The 27,034-nt window shown below is 41.3% G+C and overlaps 1 protein-coding gene across 2 annotated transcripts in view; it reads right to left on the reverse strand.

Moving 5' to 3' along the window:
• Positions 1–10,567: 10,567 nt before the first annotated feature.
• The window catches only part of VPS39 (VPS39 subunit of HOPS complex), a 449,085-nt gene continuing 432,618 nt past the window's right edge, over positions 10,568–27,034 (reverse strand). For both annotated transcript variants that reach the window (XM_075844598.1, XM_075844597.1), the window contains 2 exons: positions 13,251–13,342; positions 10,568–12,413 (listed from right to left, as the gene is read on the reverse strand). In XM_075844598.1, the coding sequence (XP_075700713.1) occupies positions 12,338–12,413; positions 13,251–13,342 (168 nt within the window). In that variant the 3' untranslated portion in view covers positions 10,568–12,337. The remainder of the gene's footprint in view (positions 12,414–13,250; positions 13,343–27,034) is intronic.

The following is a 27,034-nucleotide window of genomic DNA, read 5'->3' on the forward strand; positions in this document are numbered from 1 at the left end:
GGCAAAGAAGTGCAGGACACTTCTTTGCAACGTAATTTGAGCCGTTCTTCATTGCTTTCAATGAAGAACAGCTCAAGATTACGGGCGTCAAAGACGCCTCGCATAATGCGAGGAGGAGCTTTTACGTCTGAAATGACGCAGCCGTCTTCTCCTGAAAACAGTCTGTCTTTTCAGACGTAAAAGACAGTTCTCGTGTGCACATACCCTAACTAGCATGTTAACTTTATTCTATGAGTCGGCACGATTACGGGGATACCAAATATGTAAAGGTTTTATATGTTTTCCTACGTTTGCACAATAAAAAGCCTTTTAGATAAAAATTACTTGTTTTTGCATCGCCGCATTCCAAGAGACGTAATTTTTTTATTTTTCCGTCGATGTGGCCGTATGTGGGCTTGATTTTTGCGTGCCAATGTGTAGTTTTCATTAGTACTATTTTGGGGTACACAAGACTTGTAGATTAATTTGTATTTAATTTTTTATGGGGGGGAATGGGAAAAAAGAGAATTTTGCCGTTGTTTTTCCGTTTTTTTTGGACGCCGTTCATCCGGCGGTTTAATTAATGTATTCATTTTATTGTTCAAGTTGTTACGATCGCGGGGATACCATATATGTGTATGTGTTATTTGTTTTGCCACTTTTACTAAATAAAAACACTTTTTGGGCAAAAATTTTTTATTTGATTTTCACTATCATTGTTTTGTTTTTTTTCCACAAATTTGTAATTAATTTTTTTTTTTTTCCACAAACTTTATTTAACTGATTTACATTTTTTTTTTAGTCCCACCAGGGGACTTTACTATGCGATCTGCTGATCGCATATATAATGCTTTGGTATACTTAGTATACCAAAGCATTATTGCCTGTCAGTGTAAGGCCTGATTTACACGAGCGTGTGCGTTTTGCACACGCAAAAAACGCGGCGTTTTGCGTGCGCAAAAGGCGCTTAACAGCTGCGTGTGTCATCAGTGTATGATGCGCGGCTGCATGCTTTTCGCGCAGCCGCCATCATTATGACACTCCGTTTGGATGTTTGACAGCTGTTGCGCGAATCACGCAGTTCGCACGGAAGTGCTTCCATGCGGCATGCGTGGTTTTCACGCACCCATTGACTTCAATGGGTGCGTGATGCGCGAAGAACGGCGAAATATAGAACATGTCGTGAGTTTTACGCAGCGGACTCACGCTGCGCAAAACTCACGGACTGTCTGCACTGGCCCATAGACTTGTATAGGTCCGTGCGACCCGCGTGAAAAGCACGCGCGTCACACGGACGTATATCACGGTCGTGTAAATGATGTCTAAAACGGACAGGCAATCTGTTAGGTCATCCCACTGGCATGACCTAACAGGCATTTGCTGAAGGCAGACATGGGGGTCTTTGAAAGACCCCCGGTTGCCATGGAAACCCGACGGCGACCCGCGATTTCTTTGCGTGGGCGCCGATGGGATGACAGAGGTAGCTCCCTCCCTCTGTCAAACACATTAGATGTCGCTGTTACTATTGACAGCGGCATTTAATGAGTTGAACTGCCGGAATCGGAGCGCACTTCGATTCCAGCAGTTGCAGCAGGAGCCAGGCTGTGTATAACAGCCGTGCTCCTGCCGCTGGTCGCGTGGGTACAGTGACAGTACCCGCGCCATCACAGGACGGATATATCCGTCCTCCTGCGCGAACTAGCAGCTGCTGAGGACGGATATATCCGTCCTTCGGCGTTAAGAAGTTAATGACCAAGCCATTATTTACGTTTTTCCATCGTCTCATTCAAAGAGCTATAACCTTTTTATTTTTGCGTCGACATAGCTGTATGAGGTCTCGTTTTTTGCGGGACAAGTTGTCAATTTTAATAGCACCATTTTGGGGTACATAGAATTTATTGATTAACTTTTATTAACTTTTTTTGGAGGGGAATAGAAAAAAAACAGCAATTTCGCCACACATTTTTTCGTCCTAAATTTACGCCGTTTACCGTGTGGTATAAATAACACAATAACTTTATTCAGTGGTTTGTTGCGATTGCAATGATACCAAATTGGTATCGTTTTTGTATGTTTTACTACTTTTACACAGTGAAAACACTTTTTTTTCAAAATTATTTGTTTTTGTATCTCCATATTTGAAGAGCCGTAATGTTTTTATTTTTTCGCCGATGCAATTGTAGGAGGGCTTTTTATTTTGCGGGACGACTTGTAGTTTTTATCGGTACCATTTTGGAGTAGATGCGACTTTTTGACCACTTTTTATCACTTTTTTTTAAGGTTGGATTCAAAAGAAAACTGCAATTTTTGCATGTTTTTATTTTATGACGTTCACAGTGCAGGTTAAATGATGTAAGAAGTTTATAGTTGGGGTCGTTACGGCGATACCAAATATGTGTAACATTTTTACTTTATTTTGTTAGTTAATAATAAAGCAGTTTGTAAGAGGGAAAAGTGGGTTTTTCATTTTTTTTTCACTTTTTATTAAACTTTTTTTTATTTTTTTACTAGTCCCACTAGGGGACTTCACTATGCGATTATCCGATCGCATATATAATACACTACATTGCAGGCATTCACTACAGGCAGACCTGGAGGTCTTTATTAGGCCCCCGGCTGCCATCGGAGACACAGACACTCGGCGATTTTATCGCCGGGTGCCGGTGGGATGAGAGGGTGCTCTCTCCCTCTCTCCAAAACAACTCAGATGCGGCGCACGCGATCGAGCGCCGCATCTGAGGGGTTAAACGTGTGAGATAAATACTAATATCGATCTCACAGGTTCGAGCAGGGATGGCCCCAGCCCTCACCTACCTCTGGCAGCTGAGAGCAGGGAGATTTCACAGCTCCCTGCTGTTTATTTATTCCGATGCAGTGACGTAAAAAGGCTATTGCATCGGAATAAAGCCGATTAGTGACCGACGTAAAAACACTATGGGGCGGTCACTAACGGGTTAAGGAAGGGGCATGACATAGTAAAGCAAATGTTTCCACAAAACGCATTGTGCACCGCTATTTTTCCACTATAGGGGTATGTTCACACGGCCGTAAACACCCGAAAAACGGCCTAAAAATCGGAAGCAGAACGCCTCCAAACATCTGCCCATTGATTTCAATGGGAGAATGGCGTTCTGTTCTGACGGAGCGTTTTTCGCAGCGTTTTTTTACGCGTAAAAAACTGGCCGCGAAAAAGAAGTGCAGGGCACTTCTTGGGACGTTTTTGGAGCCGTTTTCCATAGACTCTAGTGGAAAAAGCTCCAAAAACGGTCATGAAAAACGCAGCGGAAATTGCAAGTGCCACAAAAAACGTCTGAAAATCGGTAGCTGTTTTCTCTTGAAAACAGCTCCGTATTTTGAGCCGTTTTTGACTGCGTGTGACCATACCCTATGGGGGAGGGCAGCGGTATTGAATGTGGGGTTTTTAGTACCAGTCTGGCCCTGCTATGATGAGACTAGTACTTTTATAAGTAAGGCGTATCAAAAAGTATAAACCTATAACAAAGCTTCTGTGTAATGATCAAACATATTTTATTATAGTTTGGCACAAAATTCAACAAAAGCTTTGGTTTAATAACTGATGGATGCAATCCAAACTCTTAACTGTCTTTGGCATTGTATCTAATAACATTGAAATCTGAAACAGCAGGAAAATGTGTGTTGTACAAAACGTCTGTTGATCTAAAGGAATTATAAAAGGCACATGTTTGGTCTAATGTAGACACCAATAATACACTATTTGGAAAAAAAATTGGGACTAATTAGTGGAATATCTTATTACTGTGTAGTTATTTTTGGACGTGACACTGTACAACTACTTGTATGAGGTTTTTTTTTTTTATAAATCTCTGATAACTGGCAGATTACTCTGACCCCTAAAGAAGCACTACACTTTTTTTATTTATTGCACCCTCCATTTGTACCTTGTACATTGATGTTTCAGTGGGGTGCTGTGTGCAGAAATACTTACCGATCCCCACATCTTGTCGTTTTTCGGATCGAGGCTTTTCAGAAGACCGGAAGCAAGGCTCTCAATGCATTCCTATGGAGCCTCGTTCTGGCTCTCATAAGAATGCATTGAGAGCCTGAGTTCCGGTTTACTCAAAAGCACAGTGACTCCAGACAAGTCAGACTGAAGATCACGTGAGCGGCACTGGACACGAAAAAGACAAGATGTGGGGATCTATGAGGGACAGTGTCAAATGCCTTTGCAAAGTCCAAAAACACTATCCACAGCGGCCCCTCTGTCTAGGCTTCTGCTCACCTCTTCATAAAAACAAATCAGGTTGGTTTGACAACTTCTGTCCTTAGTAAAACCGTGCTGGCTGTCACTTATAATACTAATTTTTGTCACATAATCCTGTATATAGTCCCTCAATAGCCCCTCAAACATTTTCCCCACAATGGATGTTAAGCTTACTGGTCTATAATTACACGGAGAAGATCTAGAGCCCTTTTTGAAAATAGGCACCACATTTGCCCTGCGCCAGTCCCTTGGCACTATTCCAGTCACTAGAGATTCTCTGAATATTATGAAAAGGGGGACAGAAATAACTGAACTAAGCTCTTTAAGAATTCTAGGGTGTATCCCATCTGGTCCCGGGGCCTTGTACACATTTATTTTATTTAATTTAGCTTGGACCATATCTACATTCATCCAATTCATTATATCAACTGATATATTAACAGCACTGGCACCGGCTACATCAGCTGCTCTTTCTTCTGTTGTATATACAGAGCTGAAGAACCCATTTAATAACTCTGCCTTTTCTTGATCTCGTGACCAACTCCCCATTACCACTATCTAGGGGTCCTACATGTTCAGAACTTGGCTTTTTTGCATTTATATACTTGAAGAATTTTTGGGGATTTGTTTTACTATCCTTGGCCATCTGCCTTTCATTTTGTATTTTTGCTGATTTTATTAACTTTTTACAAATTTTATTAAGCTCTTTATAATTTACAAAGGCTACAGCTGTACCCTCAGATTTGTATTTTTCAAATGCCCTTTTTTTGTCATGTATTGCCCTTTTTACACAAGGTGTAAGCCATGTGGGGTTTAATTTTAGTCGTTTATACTTGTTACCTATAGGAATAAATTTTGCACTATAATTACCCAAAGTAGATTTGAAAATCTCCCATTAATCATTTGTACCATTATTTGACATTAGTTCTTCCCAGTCTATATCCTGAATTGCAGTCCTCAAGCTGGAGAAATTGACCTTCTTAAAATTAAGTGTTTTTGCCCTCCCAGCCTGTGTTTCTTTTTTACAGTATATGTAAAATGTAAGTACACCGTGTTCCAAATTATTGTGCACATTGGATTTAAGTGTCATAAACATTTAATTATTAGTTTTTCAATTAAACTCATGTATGGTATTGTGTCTTAGGGCTCTTTGGATCATTGTAATCAATCTCAGACACTTGTGATAATTAGTTTGCCAGGTGTGCCTGATCAAAGGAAAACAACTTAAGAAGGATGTTCCACATTATTAAGAAGGCCACAGGTTTCAAGCAATATGGGAAAGAAAAAGGATCTCTCTGCTGCCGAAAAGCGTGAAATAGTTGAATACCTTGGACAAGGTATGAAAACATTTGATATTTCAAGAAAACGTAAGCGTGATCATCGTACTGTGAAAAAATTTGTGGCTGATTCAGAGCACAGACGGGTTCGTTCAGATAAAGGCATAATGATGAAGGTTTCTGCCAGACAACTTAATAGGATTAGGAGTGCAGCTGCTAAAATGCCATTGCAAAGCAGCAAACAGGTATTTAAAGTCGCTGGTGCCTCAGGAGTCCCGCGAACCTCAAGGTGTAGGATCCTCCAGAGGTTTGCAAGTGTGCATAAAGCTATTATTCGGCCACCCCTAAATAATGCTCACAAGCAGAAACGGTTGCAGTGGGCTCAGAAATACATGAAGACTAACTTTCAAACCGTGTTGTTTACTGATGAGTGCCGTGCAAACCTGGATGGTCTAGATGGATGGAGTAGTGGATGGTTGGTGAATGGACCCCATGTCCCAACAAGGCTGTGACGTCAGCAAGGAAGTGGCGGAGTCATGTTTTGGGCTGGAATCATGGGGAGAGAGCTGGTAGGCCCCTTTAGGGTTCATGACTGTGTGAAAATGACCTCTGCAAAGTACGTAGAGTTTATGACTGACCACTTACTTCCGTGGTACAAAAAGAAGAACCGTGCCTTCCGTAGCAAAATTATTTTCATGCATGACAATGCACCATCTCATGCTGCAAAGAATACCTCTGTATCATTGGCTGCTATGGCCATAAAAGGAGAGAAACTCATGGTGTGGCCCCCATGACCTCAAACCTATTGAGAACCTTTGGAGCATCCTCAAGCAAAATATCTATGAGTTTGGGTGGAAGTTCACATCAAAACAGAAGCTCTGGGAGGTTATTCTGACATCCTGCAAAGATATTCAAGCAGAAACTGTCCATCCAATACTCACAAATTCAATGGATGCAAGAATTGTGAAGGTGATATCAAAGAAGGGGTCCTATGTTAACATGTAACTTGGCCTTTTAAGGTTTTTTTGATTGAAAGAGCTTTTGATTTCTGTAAATATGACCTCCTGATGCTGCAAATTCAACAAATTACCATTTTAGTTCTCTTTACAGCCTTTAAAATGTTTTGATCTCTGTTGTGCATAATAATTTGAAACGGTGCATTTTGAGTTTTTTACTTCTAAAAAAAAAATCTGTTATCATTAGGAGATTTGTTCAATAAAAATCGCATTATACTCCAAAAGTTGATGCTTGAAGTTTATACTGACTGTCATTTGCATCGACTATTTAGGAAAATCAGTGAAAAATAACATATGCATAATAATTTGGAATGCGGTGTATATTGTTATCACTGTTACCGAGGTTTTCACGAACATTGACGTTCCCAACAAGCTCTGCATTATTAGAAATGACCAGATCCAACAGAGCTTCACCTCTAGTCGGGTCTTCCACAAACTGGCCCATAAAATTTTCCTGCAACAGGTTGAGGAAATGTCTCCCCTTTGCAGTTGAAGCTGAACCATGACACCAATATCCCAGTAATTAAAATCTCCCATTATCATTACTGTACCCGCCTGTGCAGCCCGCTCCATCTGTTTATATAGTTGGACTTCCATCTGCTCAGTTATATTGGGGGGTCTATAGATTACACCAAAAGTAATTTTTTCAGTGTTTACCTCCATTTGTAATTCCACCAACAAGGTTTCAACCATCTCACAATCTTCACCCTCAAATGTCTCTTTCACACTCACCTTCATATCACTTCACGCATACAGACATACACCACCGCCTTTCCTATTTGTCCTGTCTTTCCGAAACCGTGTAAAACCCTGTAGATTTACAGCCCAGTCATGTGAAGAGTCTAGCCATGTTTCAGCAACACCCACTATATCTATATTTTCTTCCAGTATCAAGGCCTCCAGCTCCCCTATTTTGCTTGCTAGACTTCTGGCATTTGTGAACATACACTTTAACTTGACTTTAAATTTTTCACTTTCAGTATCAGAAATGTGATTTGACATTAATCGGGCATTTTTATTTTCATTGCTCCTTATCTTGTTACCTAGTCCTCTCCCCACCAATATAGTCTGACCCCTCTCTAACCTAACTACCCCTTTATTTTCTACATTGACCTCCCTCCTCAGCTCTAGTTTAAATACTCTGCCACCCCAGCTAGAATTCTCTCCCCCAGCACAGCGGACCCCCTTCCATTTAGGTGCAAATCCCGTCCCGACCCACTTGGTTACAGCTACGCAACCAATCAGCGTGGACGGAAGTGACGTCACAAGTGGGGACTGCATCGGGAACGCAGAGCAGGTAAATAGACTGGCGTGTTCAGTGCAAATTGCCACGTGCATCCTGCTCTGAGGTCTGTTTCTCCAAGCATGCTCGCGGAAGTGCTATGCTCCGTCCGGCTTTAGTCACACAGGACCGCAGGCAGATGGGTGGTTTCTTCGAAAAGTGAGGTAGGAAAACTCCTATATACGCTCCCTCTCCAAATGGAACACCAGTCGGAAGGAAGCCCCCCGATCCTGACCTCCATGTTTAAAGGGAATGTGTTGCCAGAAAAACATGTTTGTTTTTTTTTAATTAAACATTTAGTGTGTAGGTGATTAAACATTGTTCAAATTTTTTTTATTTTTTTCACGAGTCAGGAAATATTATAAATTAATTCTAATTTATAATATTTCCCATTGCTGGTCACTAGATGGAGCTATTCCCAAAATTGCAGCATTGCATGTGGTAAAGCAACCACATTGCTTTATGCTGCAAAATTGGGTAAAAAGCCCTCGCTCTAGTGAGCTCTCAGCATCCCCCCCCCTCCTTTATCCTGGCTAGTGCCGGGATAAACGAGGGGTTTGAACGGTCTAACCTCCTACACTGTGTGTCGCCATTTTTTGAGCTAACACACAGTGTAGTAGGTTTACATACAGTAGTAAACGTACACAAACACGAACTTACATAGAAATCTCTTACCTGCTCCTGCCGCCGCGGCTCCCTCCGGCCCGTCCGCTCCGTCTGCTGCCGCTGGTCCAAGTGCACAAGTCCGGAAGCCGCGACCGGAAGTAGTAATCTTACTGTCCGGCCGCGACTTCCGGTCCACAGGAAAATGGCGCCGGACGGCGCGCATTTCAAATTGGACTGTGTGGGAGCGGCGCATGCGCAGTTCCCACACAGACGGCGTACATGTTAGTGGATGGAACGGGCCCCGTTCGCAGTCCCTATGGGACTGTGGCTGCCGTATTCCATGTCTGTATGTGTCGTTAATCGACACATACAGAAATGGGAAAAAAAATGGCAGCCCCCATAGGGAAGAAAAAGTGTAAAAATAAGAAAAAGTAAAACACAAACACACAAATAAATATAAACGTTTTTAATAAAGCACTAACATCTTTAACATATTAAAAAAAAAATTGTGATGACACTGTTCCTTTAAGGTAAAAAAAACAATCTCTCTTCAATCCCCCCACCTTAGGGGAAGAGGATCTCTCTTCATCCTGACTTCATCCTGACTTCATCCTGAAATACACTGGTGGGAGGCTGAGGGTGGCGCCATTTTAACCTCTCTGTTCCTGACCCTACAGAGGTCAAGGTATCATCCTTCTAGTCTGCTGTCATGGGGGACGAAATGGAAAATATAATATTACAGGTTATGAGTACTAGATTTTGGAGATTGACGTTGATCCAGTGATTTATTCTGATTGCCATATTTGGAGTCAGGGAGGAATTTTTCCCCTAATTGGCAATTGGCATCAACCTCATTGGGTTTTTGCCTCTCTCTTGGACTTGATAGACCTGTGTCTTAATTCAACTGTAACTATGTAACTATGTGACATGCACCCGCACCATCAGACCAGACCATTTTCTTCCATTGTTCTGTGGTCCAGTTCTGATGCTCACATGGCCATTGTAGCAACTTTTAGCAGTGGACATGGATCAGCATGGGCACTCGGACCAACATGATTCTACGCAGCCCCTAGCTGCATAGACTACAGATGTAGCCGTCTTTACCTTGACTTTTAACGCATTAAATAAACAATGGCTAGATCTCTTATCTTTACTTTTTCAAAGACTTTCCAATGGCAAGTTATCAGAATCATGTTGAAGATGGCTACATCTATACGCTATTCCATACAGAATATAAATTTAAAAAAAGTATACTGCGAGGTCCTACAGGCAACATATGCCCTTGTACGCAATATACAGTGGCATACGTTGGGGCCTTCCATCGGAGGTATACGTCTGGAAATCTTCCCGACAAATACAGTACCTGTGACGGAAGGCTCAAACGTAATGTGAGTCCAACGCTTGCCCATTTTTCCTTTCATTCAATACATCAACTTCAAGAACTGCCTCCATTGTAATGAGTTAATCAATGTTATTCACTTTAAATCTATTAGTGGTTTTAATGTTATGGCTGATTGGTGTGTATATGCTTATGGGGTAGTCTAAGGAGAACAGCTATCTCATGGCCAATTAACAAATGAAGTATTCTCCACCAAGGTTTTAAGGGGGTTTTACACAGGACGATTATCGGGCAGACGAGCATTAATATAACGCTCGTTCCCAATAATTGCCCTGTGCAAACAGGGCAGCGATCAGCAGATGAAAGAGCAAACGCTCGATCATCTGCTGGTCGTAATAGTTTTAAAAAACTAAAAGATTATCGTTGTCGGCAGCTCATCTCTCTGTGTAAACAGGGAGACGCGCTGCCGACATCATAATAATGGATGGGGATGAGCGATCGGAGTAACAACCGCTCGTCCCCATTCATAGCTCTGTGTGACAGGAGCAAGCGAGTGCCGATCAACGATGTCTCGTTGATCGGCGCTCGCTGCACTGGCCGAGTATCGGCCGGTGTAAAAGGGCCGTTACTTGTGATATATGTAAATGACCAACCACTTATGCGTGTCTGGCGCCAAAACCCTGCAGGAGGAACCGGCAATAATAAAAAATATATAAGTTCCTCAGATATTAACCATTTAGTGGTACACCGTAACAATAAGTGGCTTGTCATGCATCTTTTAATACATTTCTACTAGTGAATTAGAATAATTTCAACAATCAGATGTAACCTTGTGCACTGTTTATTCAGTAATTAATAAACAGAAGATGGCACTTCAAACACAGATAAAAAAGCAGGATATAAGCAAACTATAGGCTACTTTATAATTACTCTTAGGCTGGATTCACACGACAGGGTCCAGCCCGAGCCCGAGTGTCGACCGGTAAAATCGGCCATTTTGCCCGGCCGGTTTGCATAAAGTTTTGCATCCGTTCCGGGCCGGGCAGATCAGGACAGTGACATCAGCGGCAACTCCTGAAGGGGAATACCCATGTGTTCGGGGATTCCGCTTCAGGAGTTTCCCCTGATGTCACTGCCCAGATATGGACAGAGACATCAAGCGCTCTGTCCAGGAGCGGAATCCCCGAAAACACGGGGATTCTGCTCCTTCAAGGAGCTAAAGTGGGGCTAGCACATAGCCCCTCCCTGCTCTGCTATAGTGGCGTCGCTACAGTAGTAGCAGCAGCAGCAGCTGCTAGCGGCGCCATGGAAGGTGTCTCCGGGCCAGAGTGCTTTTAAAACAAGCAGGGGAAGGGAGCCAGCGCAGCGCTCCCTCCACCTGCTGTACACCCCGGTCCTGCCACACAGTGTACAGCGTACATCCATTCGTCCGAATGGCATAAACTCCTCCTCCTCCTCACATGCACTCTGCGCTGTGAAAAGGAGGAGATAGAGCGCAAGCGACGGAAAACCCGGCCATCACTCGGGACACATTCCGGTGATGGCCGTGTATTACCCGGCTCCATAGAATTCTATGGGAGCCGGGAGGCCGGGTACCCGGCTGAAAATAGAGCATGTCCTATTTTTTGACGGCAGGTTTTCCCGGCCGTCAAAAAATCGGTCGTGTGAATAGCCCCATTAGGGGTCTATTATTCCTAATGCAGCCGGGTGCCGGCCGATTTATGAACGGCCGGCACCCGGCCGGGAAACCCTGTCATGTGAATGAGGCCTTAGTAAGAGTGAAAACAGTATTGCTTATAACAATGATAGAGTGAATAGAAATACACAAGCCCATAATATTTTTCTTAAAAATATTTTTTTATTTTGTATTGTAAAGGCTTTATTATTTTGAGTAGAAGACTCAAGGAATTATCATTGTCCTAGTGTTTACATAACTTCGGTATCTCTACATTTATTTTTAGCACTTTAAGGGCTTGTCGACACACAACAGAATTTCTTCAGAAAATTTCTGCAGCAATTCCGTTGAAAAATGCAGACATTCCACTGCGGCAAAAACGCATCATTTCCTGTGGTTTTTACAATGTTAGGAGATGGAGACATCTCCTCTGAAAAACGCAGCAATTCTGGCCACTTTCCGCAGCAAGAATTGACAATTCCGCAGCATGTGGATGAGCCCTAACTCTGTTGTAACTGAACAAACAGAATATCACACAAATTCTGTAGGATAGTGACATACCCCTTTCTTGTTATAAACTTCTATGTACATACATTAACAAACCTTACAGCTTTAAATATAAATCCTTCTTAAATCCATGTACAACAGTCTTTATTTATAGAAATAAGTGTGCAAATTCTGTCATTACACCTGTATTTGTTCTAATTCGACCTACAGTAGTATTTATAAGAATCTACATTGTTATGGCAAAAAGTTTAGCTGCTTAACAAGAAATTGAGACATATTAAATAGTCAACGTTTGAAGTACAAAAGAAACAATATAGAGGTCCAACTGCCAGTGAAATAGCTCACTCCAAGCTTCACAGAGTCACTGCAGTACTTGTACCATACTTTTATTTACATGGCTCATAGGGAGGTCTTCAAGAGTCCACAGAGCTGACTTCCTTTGCGCAAAAGTAATGGACAACCACACCATTCGGATTGCGAGCAAATGCACTGTGAAGAGACAGAAATAAACACTGAAGTCACAAGTGAGTTGTGAGAAGTTGCTAAAACTTACCTTAAGCCTAAAACCCGGTTATGTGATGGCTATTTTAATGCACGCTGGTGGAGATTTATTAAGAAAGGCATACAACTGTTACATTTTCCAGTGTAGTGTGCCTATTATCCATCCTTTAGCAAGGCACACTCCTGTTAAGTAATACGGTGCACGCTACTTTTTACAATAGTGGAAATCTTTTATGTAAATCAGTGGCAGTTAGCAAGACTGACACAATTGACGAATGTCCTTACGGCCCCATAGTCTCCTCTAGAAGCATTGCTAGAATAAATTAGTAACATGGCATTCATTGGAAGATGCTACCATTTTTCTAACATTCTCTATGAATCCAGGGAGGAAAAAAAAACGTATGCCTCCCATAGACTTCTTTGGGTTCTGTATTATGGATCCGTACAAAACAAATCTGTATTCTATATACACATTATGGCTTTGTGCAAATGCAAGTCCTAAAACGTCCTCTCCTACACTGTTCATTTGACCATTTCTCATTTATGATACTAGTCGATCTCCTAATAATTTTTCACCTACTACAATAACTTTTTGTTTGACATTTAATAGTCTGGCACTGCCAAAATAAAATTTGAACACTGACCCCTCTCGCATACACTGTGTACCGATACTTGGGTTTACAACACGATTTTTCAAACCACTAACAAATGATCTTTGGTTTGAAAAATTGATGCTAAGGATCTGATAGACAGATCATCAGTACAATCCTTGCTCCTTTAATAATGCTGATTTTTACAGCGACACGTGCTTGTACATTGCTTCACCTGTTTCCAATCTTTTTCTTGCAAACACTGCAAATCTTTTCTTCTGTAATAACACATTTGACCTGCTGATGGGAAATCCTCTCCTCCTGTACCTAAAAAAACATAATCAATTAACATATATTTTAAAATACTATAAAATACTTATGTTACACATTTGGTTTAAATAAAGGGTAGTCACTTCTTAACAATACGGTTACAGCACATTTTTTCCATAATATATATACTTTTATATACAATTTATGGAGTACTTTGGAAAAAAAAAGTATGAAGATGACTTACTGTAAACGTATCAATACAGGAAAAGACACATATTGCTCAGATCATAATGTCAACTGGTGGATTGGGATGAGAAAGGAGGGGTGAATGATACCTGAACATTTTTGCACTTCTGCAGTTTTAATGGATTTGTAGAAATGTGTGGTATTCCGTACACCTCATGGTTTAATGTATTAGGGGTTTTCTAGTGTCAAGAGTGGCAAATTATAATTTGCATGCAATGATTACATAAAATAACTGGTTTAATGTATAGTTGCATGAAGGCTAAAAATTTTGATTTACGAATACATTAACTGTTTGGGTTGTGAAATATATACTTACAAAATTTGCCAGTGAAATCCAGATGTTACGGATGTAGCCATCTTTAACTTGACTGATAACTTGCTACAGCGTGATATCACACAACAAAAGCCATTGAAATGTCATAAAAAAAAGTCAAGATAAAGGATCTTGCAACTGTGTATTTAATGTGTTAAAAGTCGAGATAAAGACGGCTGCATCTGTACATACACACTGTTTTAGCGATTTTGTTAAAAACAAACTCTAGTTGATGTAGACACGTGTGACATATATAAAACTTGTTCATCTTCATCTATTATTTTTACAATGTATTGTGTGTGCAAGACTCTGCTAGGATAAGAAATCTAGTCACAAGCGTAAAAATGTCATGCTTTTATTTTTCAGTCCCATAATATATTTTTTAACCCAAAGTTGCATATTGGAAGGGGGGGGGGGGGGGGGGTCATGTCTGTAAACCGTTGGCTAAATCTACAGCGTTACAATAATTATGTTGACTTTTAGGAAGTATGGGGGTACCATCACTTTTTTGAGTGTTTAATCCCTTTTATACTGGTGATGTTACATGCCAAATTTTTATCTTGAAAGCAAAACATTGCATTTCTACTATTTAATTTTTTTTAAAGATATGTGTGTGAGTAGATATAGTACGTGTAGTACGTGTGAACTTCACACACCTTGAACGATAATTATTGGAAGGACTTTCATAAATAAATAGTATGCTTAAGTCAGCTTTTTGGTCAGACAATTGAATTTTCATGCAATTTTTAAATCAATGAGTGTTGCACATTTGCATGATAGTAGTCACAGGGCCCCAATCAGGTGCCTGGCAAAAAAGGATCCTGTCCGCCACTCACAAGTTAGTAACTTTAAAACTTTGGAGCAGGGCCCCAGCGAAAGTTGATCTAGAGAAATCAATGGGCCCTGCATTGTAATGCAGCCCATTCTTTTCTCCAATGTAACTATAGCTGGGGTCCTGATCACAAGTTCCTGAAGCTAGCTAGAGTCCGGACGTTGTGTTGGGCGCATACAAGTTCCCAACACTGACTTCAGGTCCATGATTGCACTGACATGGTCGAGGAGGCAGTGCTGCTGCAGAGCTGAGCAGGGCAGTGCCCCGATCTTAGGATCTTGAGGCAGGACATAGGTGCGGTAATTATATAGGGGTCTGGTCTGAGGTCTGAATTAATTTAGGGGTCTAGTGTCTGAAATAATTTAAAGGTCTTATCTGGGCTCTAAACGAATTTAGGGGTCTGATTTTAGGTCTGAATTAATTTAGGGCTCAGATTGGGGGTTCAAATTATTTTTGAATTAATTCAGGAGTCTGATCTGGGATCTGAATTAATTTAGGAGTCTGATCCCGGTCTGAATTAATTTTGACATCTGGTCTGGGGTCTATGCAGGTGAACAGGGTGCTACGTGTGAAAAGGAGGTGGATACTTCATTCAGGCATCTTAAGCTGGCCATAGACTAAGATAGTGATCGTCCGCAAGGCGTACATATAATCCCACCAGCTACAAATTAGACACAACTGGCCGATCAGGGAGTCAGTTTTTAAAAAAAATATAAAATTACTCCTTCAGGCTTGTGCATAAACGATTGGCCGAATTAGACCGATCATGCAAAGATACAAGTAGTTTTGGCTGATGACAGGCAAAATTTCCCAACCGTCGGCCATTGAAAATGTTCATTCGGCTTCATTTTATAAGCGATTTTTAAGTAACTTTTCTCTTATGTGTATGGCCAGTTTTAGAGACTGAAGGAGTAGCACTGCATCCTGGTAAGTAACAGTGCTCAGTATAGGCAGCAGCATCAGCACCCCCTGCTGCTTCACAGATCACATTGTCAATCTCATTCTTCTGTCCCCTGGCCTCCCTCCCGCCCCTGCCACTTTACATTCCTTTAGACCCCCCCCATAGAGCCCTGCCACCTATTCTCTAGCCCTGCCACCTATTCTCTACCCCTTGCCCCCTGACAGAGCCCATGAAGACTTATTTTCCCCACTCTGCCCCTCCACCGAGCCCTGCGTTAATGTGTCTTACCCCTGAGTCATGACAGTAAACAACTAGGTAGGACCTGTACAGGAAATATATAGAGTTTAAGGATAAACCCATTTTTAAAGGTGTCTAATCCGAGTTGTTTTAAAATATATATATATATATACATACTTTATCAAGTAATTCTAAGACAGTTTTTTTTTGTGACACATTGTGATTTAACTTACTATTAGGATTCCCAGATAGTTACCACGGGCTGGTTCCCGTTATGTCTTCCCGTATCAAAATTGAAAATATGAATAGGAAGGATTAGTATTTTAAAACATAGCTTTTATTTAAGCCCATAAAATTAAGTTACTTGTATTATTTATTGTATTCAACACACACTGACATACAAAAAAATATACACTCAAATTGATGAGCGCTAGGCATTATGTTTAACAGTATTAGGCACAATTACTGATATGTAGGGATCACACAGTGGTGCTCAGTCTCTCTCCCTATATGTACTCTGAAAATGCCTCACTGTTGATAATGTACCTTGGCACCCATTCTTAAGAGTACGACCCAGTTATCACCGGAGCCTGTCCTTAGACTTCCTAAGGTTTCGCTGCATGGTATTCGCTCCTACACGTTTCGCCAGTATAGTGTCTGGCTTGTCAGAAAGACCTGGAGCATAGTGGCGTAACAGTTGGTTTGGCAGTGAGCATAAAAATCTCGCGTCTTTTGCATGAAAGTAAGTTCCTCCCTTTCTGGGGGCTCGATCATCGGGCGGCCAATCCTTGGGGAACATTGTCTTTTCATTCATATTCTTCCCTCGGCGCTCGCCCCCTACTTCGCCTCCTACAGTGGGTTGGATATCAAAAGTCCACAAGGGGATTTGTTATAGCATTTCCCCTGATTGGCTACTTGCTCCTGTCATTCACAGTATGCTTTTTTACACATAGAGTATGTATCACTGAATTGTATTAGCGATAGTACCTATACGTTTTAGATATTCATCTAATTTATCTATTAGACAAGATCGTCTATTCCCTAATCCCCTTCACTTATTATTAGATATTTATTAAATCTTATCATACAGATATTGCTATATCCTACTAGGGAATGTTATAGATCTCTGCTGTATTCCTAGCATTGCACCCATTTGATTAATACTACGTAAATTACCGTTTATACAGAAACAGAATTGGCTCGTATTAAACTCCTATCTAGGTGTCTCTTACACATCTCAATTATACAGTCAAAAAAACGTGTCAAAAAACGCGTGTAGTGCAAAACCACTTAAAAAAAAAAACGGAGCTTATTATTCCAAGAAGAATTTTCTGCCCGCAGAAAACTCTGTGTGAACATACCCTAAGTGATTTAACTTAGCTGTAAATTTTGGTCGATGTTTACTTTTTCTTTATAAAAAAATATATATCAGAAATGTAAAGAATATTTTGGAAAAATAGCATTTTCCTAAATTTGAAATACTCTACTTCTAAGGGTATGTTCACACGTTTAGAAAAAAACGTCTGAAAACACGTATTTTCTGCCATTTTTTAAGCAACACGCTTTTTTCTCAGCGTTTTTTACGGCTATTTTTGGAGCTGGTTTTTCTATAGAGTCAATGAAAAAACAGCTCCAAAAACGGCTCAAGAAGTGACATGCACATTCCCAGGCGTTTTTTACGTGGCCGTTTTTAAAAACGGCTGCTTAAAAAAACGGCCCATTGGAACTGAACACCGTTTTTCCTATTGAAATCAATGGGCAGATGTTTGGAGGCATTCTGCTTCCGATCTTTCGGCTGTTTTTCGGCCGTCTACGGCCCAAAAAACGGCCGAAAATAAGTCGTGTGAACATACCCTAAAACGAATAATGAGAACATACAAATTAGTAAAAAAATTACCAAGGTTTACCATATTTGTGTTTTATGTAGGAATAATTTTTTTTAATTCAAATGTTTTAGGACTTCTACGTTTAACGTTTTTTTTCAAATATTCAACCAAATTTGTCAAACATTTTCTAGGCACCACTTAAGCTGTGATATAGCTTTGAGAGGCCTATAGATTAGAAACCGCGCATAAATCATCCCCTTTTAACCCCTTGGAAACACAGCGAGTTTTGGCCTTGTGGACACAGCACATTTTTTTTAAATCTGATGTGTCACTTTACGTGGTAATAACTTTGGAATGGTTTAACTTATCCAAGAGATTGAGATTGTTTTCTCGTGACACATTGTAATTTATGTTAGTGGTAAAATTTGGTTGATACATTCAGTGTTTATTTGTGAAAAACGGAAAAAATGTAGGAGATGTATTTGCTTGTAAGACAGATAGTAATACCACGCAAAATAGTCACTAGTTAACATTTATCATATGTCTACTTTATGTTAAAAAAAATTCTAACGCCCTTTTATTTTTCTAGGACATTACAAGGCTCTCCTCTCCCCCCTTCCTTTTCTTGGTTTCCCTCTCCTTATGTTTCTTCTGTAAGGCTCCTCTAGGCCAATCGTTTGGAACACAAGAATATCTATTTGATTCAAACACCCTCTGACGACACCAAAGAAGGTCCTTAGATATGTTATAAGGAATAATCCGCTCCCGAATGGTCCCCCTCCGTAGAGTCCTGACGGACAGCTCCCATTTCAGGTTGGCTGACAGCCAAAACAAGCCGCTGTTTACCATATGAACATCTAAGAGACCCTCACGTATCTAAACGAGGCTCCTGGTCTCCCGTCAGAGACTTACTAAATGATCCATATAAGCAACACATTGTTTCCTTAAAGGAAAATAATAAAAATAAAAATGAAATTAAAAAACATGTTCCACCATCAAAACAGACTACTACCTGACCACTCTCTAATCCAACCAGGACCATCCAATAGTACAGGTCCATCCAATCACTGCATATGTCACTATGTCCAATTTTAATAAAGAAATACCAACCCGTTTTATAAACCCTCATGATCATTAAGAACAATGTACAAACAAAGAAACAAACTATCCTAAAGCCCTGTTCACACAGAGTTTTTTTAACCCGGAAATGTGCCAAAGAATGGCCAAAAACTACTCCCATTGATTTCAATGGGAGGCGGAGGCGTTTTATATCCCACAAGCGGTAAAACCGGCTCGTGGGAAAAAGACGCGACATGCCCTTGCGACATGACTATTTTCGGGTGTTTACGTCTCTGAACTCCCATTGACATCAATGGGAGGCAGAGAAAGCGTTTTTCCCTGCGGCGCTCAATGCGGCAAACGGTGTAAAAAAAACCTCTGTGTGAACAGTGCCTTGGAGTACAACAGGGTTTCCTTTTCTTATTCTATTTATTCAATTTATTTTGATCTGTACTTTATTGCATCAACTAACGTGTAGACGGGAAAGAAGTTTTGCCTTTTTTCTGTATGGAGTTTGCCGGTACCACAACAAATTAAGGGAGAATACTGACACTTTGTAACTGTTTGGATTTTAACAATGTTTATATAACTAAACACAATCTTTGATCCCGGAGCCTCCCTATGGAACTCTGGTCAGCTATAAAAGCAACTATCAGGACAGAGTACTGTTCCTGTGTTTTTAGCCTGAGGAAGAGACCGTCCCGGTCTCGAAATGCGTAGCTTTTATATTTTTTACATATTTTAAAAACAGTGCAATAGTTTATATTCCATCCTTGTGGTCACAGATCCGCATTTGTTCCTGTTAAATCGCTAGTGCTCACCCACTGGAGAGGGCCGCCACGAACACACCATCAGAGAGGAACAGCACCGATAAGAGGAATCACCTTTTTTCCTTGAACTCTATTCATCATGCCAAAACGGAACCCTATGTGTCCCCAAAAGAATCCCGTGCTGCAGACCTCCATACACAGATTCGCACATAAGAACGTTGTGCTCCAAGCACAAAGTCACCAGATGAGCACTATTTGATGTCTTCTGTTATCATACCTCCAAACCCCTTAGGATGAAAAAGCAAAGTGAAGATAAAAGACACTATACTGGCGAAACGCGTAGGAGCGAATACCTTGCAGCGAAACCTTAGGAAATCAATTTAAGTCTAGGGACAGGTTCCAGTGATAACAGGGTCATTCTTTTAAAAATGGGTGCCCGGATATGTTATCAACAGTGAGGCAATCTTATAGTAGATATAGGAAGAGAGACTGAGCACCACTGTGTGATCCCTACATATCAGTAATTTTGCCTAATACTGTTGAACATAATGCCTAGCGCTCATCAATTTGAGTGTATATTTTTTTGTATGTCAGTGTGCGTTGAATACAATAAATAATATGAGTAACTTAATTTTATGGGCTTAAATAAAAGCTAAGTGATTTAACCCGTTAGTGACCACCAATACGCTTTTTCACGGCGGCCACTAACGGTCATTATTCTGATGCATACGCCTTTTCACGGCGCTGCATCAGAATAAATCTGCAGTGCCGGGAGCAGTTAAAACTCCCTGTTCTCAGCTACAAGAGGTAGCTGAGAACTTGGGGCATCACTGCTGGAGATTTAGATCCACCCGTTTAACCCCTTAGATGCGGCGCTCAATAGCAAGCCCCACATCTAAGTGGTTTTGGAGAGAGGAGAACGAGCTCCCTCTCTCACCCCACTGGCACCTTGCTATGAGATCGCAGGGTGCCAGTGTCTTCTATGGCAGCCGGGGTCCTAATAAAGGCCCCCAGGTCTGCCTGTAGTGGATGCCTACTAGGCCATGCCTCTGGCATGACCTAGGAGATGCCTGTCTGTTGTAAACGGACAGGCAGTAATATACTGCAATACAGAAGTATTATAAAAGTGATTGGACGATCGGATAGTGAAGTCCCCTAATGGGACTAGTAAAAAATAAATAAAGAAAAGTGTAATAAAGTTATTAATAAATGAATAACCCGCTCGGTGAATGATGTAAAAAACAAAATAAAAAACAATGCAAGAATTGCGGTCTTCTGTTAATCCTGCCTTCATGATAAAAAGTGATCAAAAAGTCGCATGTACTCCAAAATGGTACCGATAGCAACTACAAGTCGTCCCGCAAAAAAAAACAAAAGCCTTCATACAGCAGCATCGGCGGCAAAATAAAAAAGTTATGGTTTTTCAAAAATGGAGACACAAAAACACATAATTTTGAAAAAAAAAAAAAGTGTTTTTACTGTGTAAACGTAGTTAAACATAAGAAATCTATATAAGTTTGGTATTGTCGCAATCATAACGACCCGCTGAATAAAGTTATTGTTATTTATACCACACGTTAAACGGCGTACATTAAAAACACCAAAAAAAGAGTGGCAAAATTGCTGTTTTTTTTTCTATTACACCCCAAAAAAATAATAATAAAAGTTTATGAATAAATTATATGTACCCCAAAATGGTGCTATTAAAAAAATACAACTTGCCCCGCAAAAAACAAGACCTTATACAGCTATGTTGATGCAAAAATAAAAAAGTTATAGCTCTTGGAATGAGACGATGGAAAAACGAAAATATGGCTTGGTCATCAAGGTTTAAAATAGGCTGGTCACTAAAGGGTTAACTTAGCCGTAAAATTTGGTCGATGTTTACTTTTGCTTTATAAAAAAAATAAATATCAGAAACGCAAAGAATATTTTGGAAAAATAGTATTTTCCTCAATTTAAAATACTCTACTTCTATAACTAATAATGATAACATACAAATTAGTAAAAAAAATACCAAGGTTTACCATGTTTGTGTTTTATGTAGGCATAATTTTTTAGGCAATATGGAGGCAATATCTTTTTAGTATGGTAATACCCCATATATGGCCCAATACTGCTGTTTGGGAACATGGCGTGGCTCCGAAGGGACGAAGCACCACTTGCCTTTTGGAGGGAAGATTTTGCTGAAGTGGTGTTCGGGTGACATGTTGCATTTGCAAAGCCCCTGAGGTACCAGAGTACACTGGAAACACCTCAATTTGGAAACTACACCCCTCAAGGCATTTATCATTTGCCTAGGCATATGACAGGGCTCAGGAGTGAAAGAGCACCATGCGCATGTAAGGCCTATTTTGGTGCTTTTCCCAGCATTGGCCCACAATTGAAGGGCTCCAGGTCAAATAATAAAGCAAACCACAGAGAAGTGACCCCATTTTGGAAACTATAGCCCTTTAAGGCATTTTTTTTTAGGGCTGTAGTGAGCATTATGAACCCACAGGTGTTTTATTAATTAGAAATTCATGTGCAGTGGATGGTGCAAAGTGAAAATTGCAATTTTTCCATAGATATGTCATTTCAGTGCCCAATACCTGGTGCCCAGCTCATGCCACTATGAAAATACAGTTCTCTAATTATTATGCTATGTCTTTAGATACACCCTACATGTGGCCCTAATCTATTGCCTGGACATACACAATAGAGTTCTGGAGTGAAAAAACACCATGCGAATTGGAGGCCTATTTTGGCGATTTACGCAGTATTGGCCCACAATTGCAGGGCTCTGAGTTCAAATGGAAAAATAAACCCCCAAGAAGTGACCCCCCATTATGGAAACTATACACCCCAATGCATTTATCAAGAAGTGTAGTGAGAATTTTGATCCCACAGGTGTTTTTTTACTAGAAATTATTGCACTATTACAGCGATACCATATATATATATAGCTTCTTTATGCTTTACATAGTTTTCACTGACAAAGCAGTATAAGGGCTTTTTTTTTCAGGGATGGGTAGTGGTTTTTATTGGTACCCTTTTGGGGTACATGCAACTTTTTGATCAGTACTTACTCAATTTGTTTTTGGGAGACGATGTGACCAAAAAACGGCAATTCTGGCATTGTTTTTATATATTATTTTTTTACAGCGTTCACCATGCCAGAAAAATAATGTGATTGCTGTATAGGTCGGGTGTTTACGGACGCGGCGGTACCAAATATGTATACTTTTATTTTTTTAGGTTTTACATTTTTTCCTATAATAAAATACTTATTTTGGAGAGAAAAGCGATTTTTGTTTTTTTAACATGAAACTTTATTTTTTCTATAAATTTTAATTGACTTTTTTTACTTTTTTTCCCCCGCTAGTGGAATTGAAGGCATGAAAGGGTCTAATAGGCTCCATACTTAGAAGACCAGGAGGCCATGGTTAGATCTCTGGTTGCCATAGGAACAATTGACATCCCCGCGACCACGTAGAGTGGGTGCCGATTGGCTACTCCTCACATAGATGCTGCGGTTGCTATTGACCGTGGCATCTAAGAGGTTAATCAGTGGGGATCGGAGCTAGGTCTGGTCCCTGCCGTTACAGCAGAGTGTCAGCTGTAATATACAGCTAACACCCACTTGTGATGGTGTGGGCTAATCTTCTGAGCCCGCTCCATCACTGTCACGTACAGTTACGTGACATTGCTCTAACCCCTTGGTGGCAACGACGTAACGGTACGTGAGAAGTCTCCAAGGGGTTAAAAACGACACCTCTCAATGTTTTCAAAACAGCATTTAGGACGTTTGTTCGGGGTTTCACAAGAACTAAAGCAAAGTGGAGTTGAAATTTACAAATTTCATTTTTTTGCATATATTCAAAATGTAATTCATTTAATTCACCACAGAGAAAAGCAACTCAATATATATTACACGGATTTAGAGTTTTCAGAAATATCCCATATGTGGCCCTAGTGTATAAAGTGACAAACACAGGCCTGAGAAATATGGATTTTGGAGCCTATTTTTTATTAGGATGTTTTCCAGGCATTACATTTCATGTTTAAAGAGGCCTTGAGATGCCAAAACATAAAAAACATCCTGGAAAACACCCTATTTTGGAAACTACACACTCAAGGAATTTATCTAGTGGAGTAGTGAGCATTTTGAGCATACAAGTGTTTCAAAGACTTTATTAGAATTGTGCCATAAAACAGGCGCTTTTTTTTGCAATAATATGTATTTTAGCCCATCATTTTTCAAGAATACATACTCTATATGTGGTCAAAAACTGCTGTTTAGGCAAACGGCAGGGCTCAGAAGGGAAGAAGCTCCATTTAGCTTTAGAAGTGTAGATTATGCTGGAATGTTTTTTTGACACAATGTCACATTTTTAAATTCCCTGATGTACAAGTAAAGCCAAAAGCCCAAAAATGTACCATATTTAGAAAACTAAACCCCTCAAAAAATTCATCTAGAGGTGTAGAGAGTATTTTTAACACACAGCGAATTTATTAGACTGTAAAAATTGAAAATTTTATATAGTTATTTAATAAAGATAGTTTTTGCTCATATTTTTCATTTTTCACAAGGACTATAGAAGAAATAGCACATCATTATTTGTTACTCAATTTCTCTTGAGTATGGCAATACCCCATATGTGGTCGTAAACAGCTGTTTGGGCGCCATTTAGCATTTGGAGCCCAGATTTTGCTGGAATGGCTTTTTGACGCTGTCACGATATGTGGGTATGTGGACCCACTGGGTCGTACCACCATAGCGTGATGGCAGCTGGCCAAACAGTGTACCAAGCCAATGTCTATATAGTCCAAGCACAAGGGTACCTGTAGTAGTTCAGACAGTAGTAACAGCTAGGCTCAGATGGGACCTTGGCAGCAGACACCAGGCGTGCAACACAGCAGGCATGACGGGTAGCACAACACGACTCCAACTTTCTAAGGCTCAGGAACAACGGCAGCACGGGATACAGGTAGCAGGTACGGGAACACTGGGAACAGGATAACACTACGGGACCATTTGCAAGACTAGCACGGTAAAACACAACAACGCTCAGTCAATGAGTAAAGGGGCAGGACCCTTCTTATAGTCCAGGGTGATCGTGGGTCAATTGATGACTATTTTCATGTGCGCGCGCTGGCCCTTTAAGGCCAGGCACGAGCGTGCACCCTACGGGACAAAGCAGAACGGAGTGGAAGTAAGCGCTGGGAGGAGATGCGAGCAAGCACTCACAGATCCATGGCTTCGGCCGTCGGGGGGGGGGGGAGGAGTAGTCCTGCTACAGTATCCCCCCTCTTATGCCCCCTCTTCTTGGGACCAGAGAGAGAGAGGAACTTCTTAATGAGGGTAGGAGCATTGATGTTCTCTTCTGGCTCCCAGGACCTCTCTGGACCAAACCCCTTCCAATCCACCAAATAAAAAGTTCTTCCTCTTACTTTTTTGAAGTCCAGGATCTCTTTAGCCTCGAACACATCGGAAAAACCGCTAGGAGCAATTGCAGGGCTAGGCGTTTTTGTGTAGCGGTTCAGGACCACAGGCTTCAGGAGGGAAACATGAAAGGAGTTGGGGATCTTGAGGGTAGAAGGCAGCTGAAGCTTGTAGGAGACCGGGTTAATTTGCTGTATGATCTCAACAGGTCAGAGGAACCCGGGAGCAAACTTGTACGAAGGCACCTTTAGACGGATGTTCCTTGAAGACAGCCAGACTTTGGTACCCGGAAGATACTGAGGCGGCTCTCTTCTTCTTGTATCCACCTTTCGCTTCATGATATTGACTGCCAGCCGAATAGAGGACCAGGTTTGTTGCCAGATCTGTAGAAAGTCCCCAAATGCAGAGTCAGCTGCAGGAACCTGAGACGTAGCTGAAACAGGAAGAGGAATTTGTGGATGCTGGCCGTAGACAATGAAGAACGGTGTAGAAGTAATGCACTCACTTGTGTGGTAGTTGTATGAGAACTCGGCCCAAGGAAGAAGCTGTACCCAGTAATCATGCTGCATGGAGATGAAGTGGCGTAGATAATTCTCCATGATTTGGTTAATCCTCTTGACTTGGCCGTTAGACTGGGGATGGTAGGCAAAAGTCCAACTTCACATCTAGGCGTTTACAGAGGGCTCTCCAGAATTTCGAGGTAAACTGAACCCCCCGATCAGACACGAAATGAAGGGACAGGCAATGTAAACGGAAGATATGCTGGATGAAGTGTTTCGACAGTTAAGGAGCAGAAGGTAGGCCGGTCAGCCGGATAAAATGTGGTCGGTGTATATCAGGATGGGGTGGGCTGGACCCTCTAGCAGATGTCTCCACTCTCCTAGAGCCAATTTAATGGCCAGTAACTCCCGATCCCCAATAGAGTAATTGCGCTCTGTGGAGGAAAAGAGTCTCGAGTAATAGCCACATATTACTGCCTTTCCTTTGAGACCTCTCTGGAACAAAAGTGCACCTGCACCAACAGAGGAAGCGTCCACCTCCAACGACAACTGTCGAGAGATGTCAGGATGATGGAGCATTGAGGCTGAGGTAAAGGCATTCTTGAGTCTATAAAATGCAGATTCTGCCTCTGGAGTCCACACCTTGGTGTTCACACCCTTTTTTGCAAGGGTAGAGATGGGAGCCGTCAATGATCTGAAGTTTCGGATAAACTGCCGGTAGAAGTTGGCGAATCCCCAAAAAACGCTGTATGGACCGCAGGCCCTGAGGACGTGGCCATTCCAGGACAGACTTTACTTTCTCAGGATCCATCTTGAGACCTTGATCCGAGATTATGTAACCCAGGATGGGCAGACAGTTATTTTCAAAGACGAACTTCTCCAGCTTGGCATACAGACGATTCTCCCTTAATCGCAGTAGAAATTTATGAACATGCCTCCGATGAGTCGTTGGATCCGAGAGAAAATCAGAATATCATCGAGATAGACCATAAACACAGACATAGAGAAGATCTCAGAATATATCATTGACGAATCCCTTGAAGACCACGGGAGCGATACACAGACCGAAGGGCATCTCCAGGTATTCGTAGTGCCCGTCTCGAGTGTTAAACGCCCTCTTCCACTCACCTTGACGGATGTAGATCAAACTGAGCCTCATGTAAGTCTAGTTTAGAGAAGATCTTGGATCCTCATATGCGGTCAAATAGTTCGGAAATTAGTGCCAACGGATATTTTTTGTGACCGTGACTTGATTGAGACAATGGTAGTCAATGCAAGGCCGAAGAGATCCGTCTTTTTTCTTGCCAAAGAAGAACCCACCCCCGGCCAGGGAGGAGGATTTTTGCATGAAACCCCTCTCCAGATTCTCCTTGATATAGGCAGACATAGACAGTCTTTGTCAAGGAGAGAGGGTATACCCGAACACAGGGAAGGGACGCATTTTGAATCAGTTCAATGGGGCAGTCATAAGCCTGGAGTGAAGGAAGCATATCAGCCTCCTTCTTGCTGAAGACATCCACAAACAGAGAAATGAGGGGGCAATCCTGCCAATTACTGAGGCAGAGGAGGCTGGACAGGATGGATCTGTAACAGACTGGAGCTGTGATATTTGGAGCCCCATTGGAGAACTTCTCTGGAAA

This window comes from Rhinoderma darwinii, chromosome 12 (assembly GCF_050947455.1).
Source record: "Rhinoderma darwinii isolate aRhiDar2 chromosome 12, aRhiDar2.hap1, whole genome shotgun sequence".
Lineage (NCBI taxonomy): Eukaryota > Metazoa > Chordata > Amphibia > Anura > Rhinodermatidae > Rhinoderma > Rhinoderma darwinii.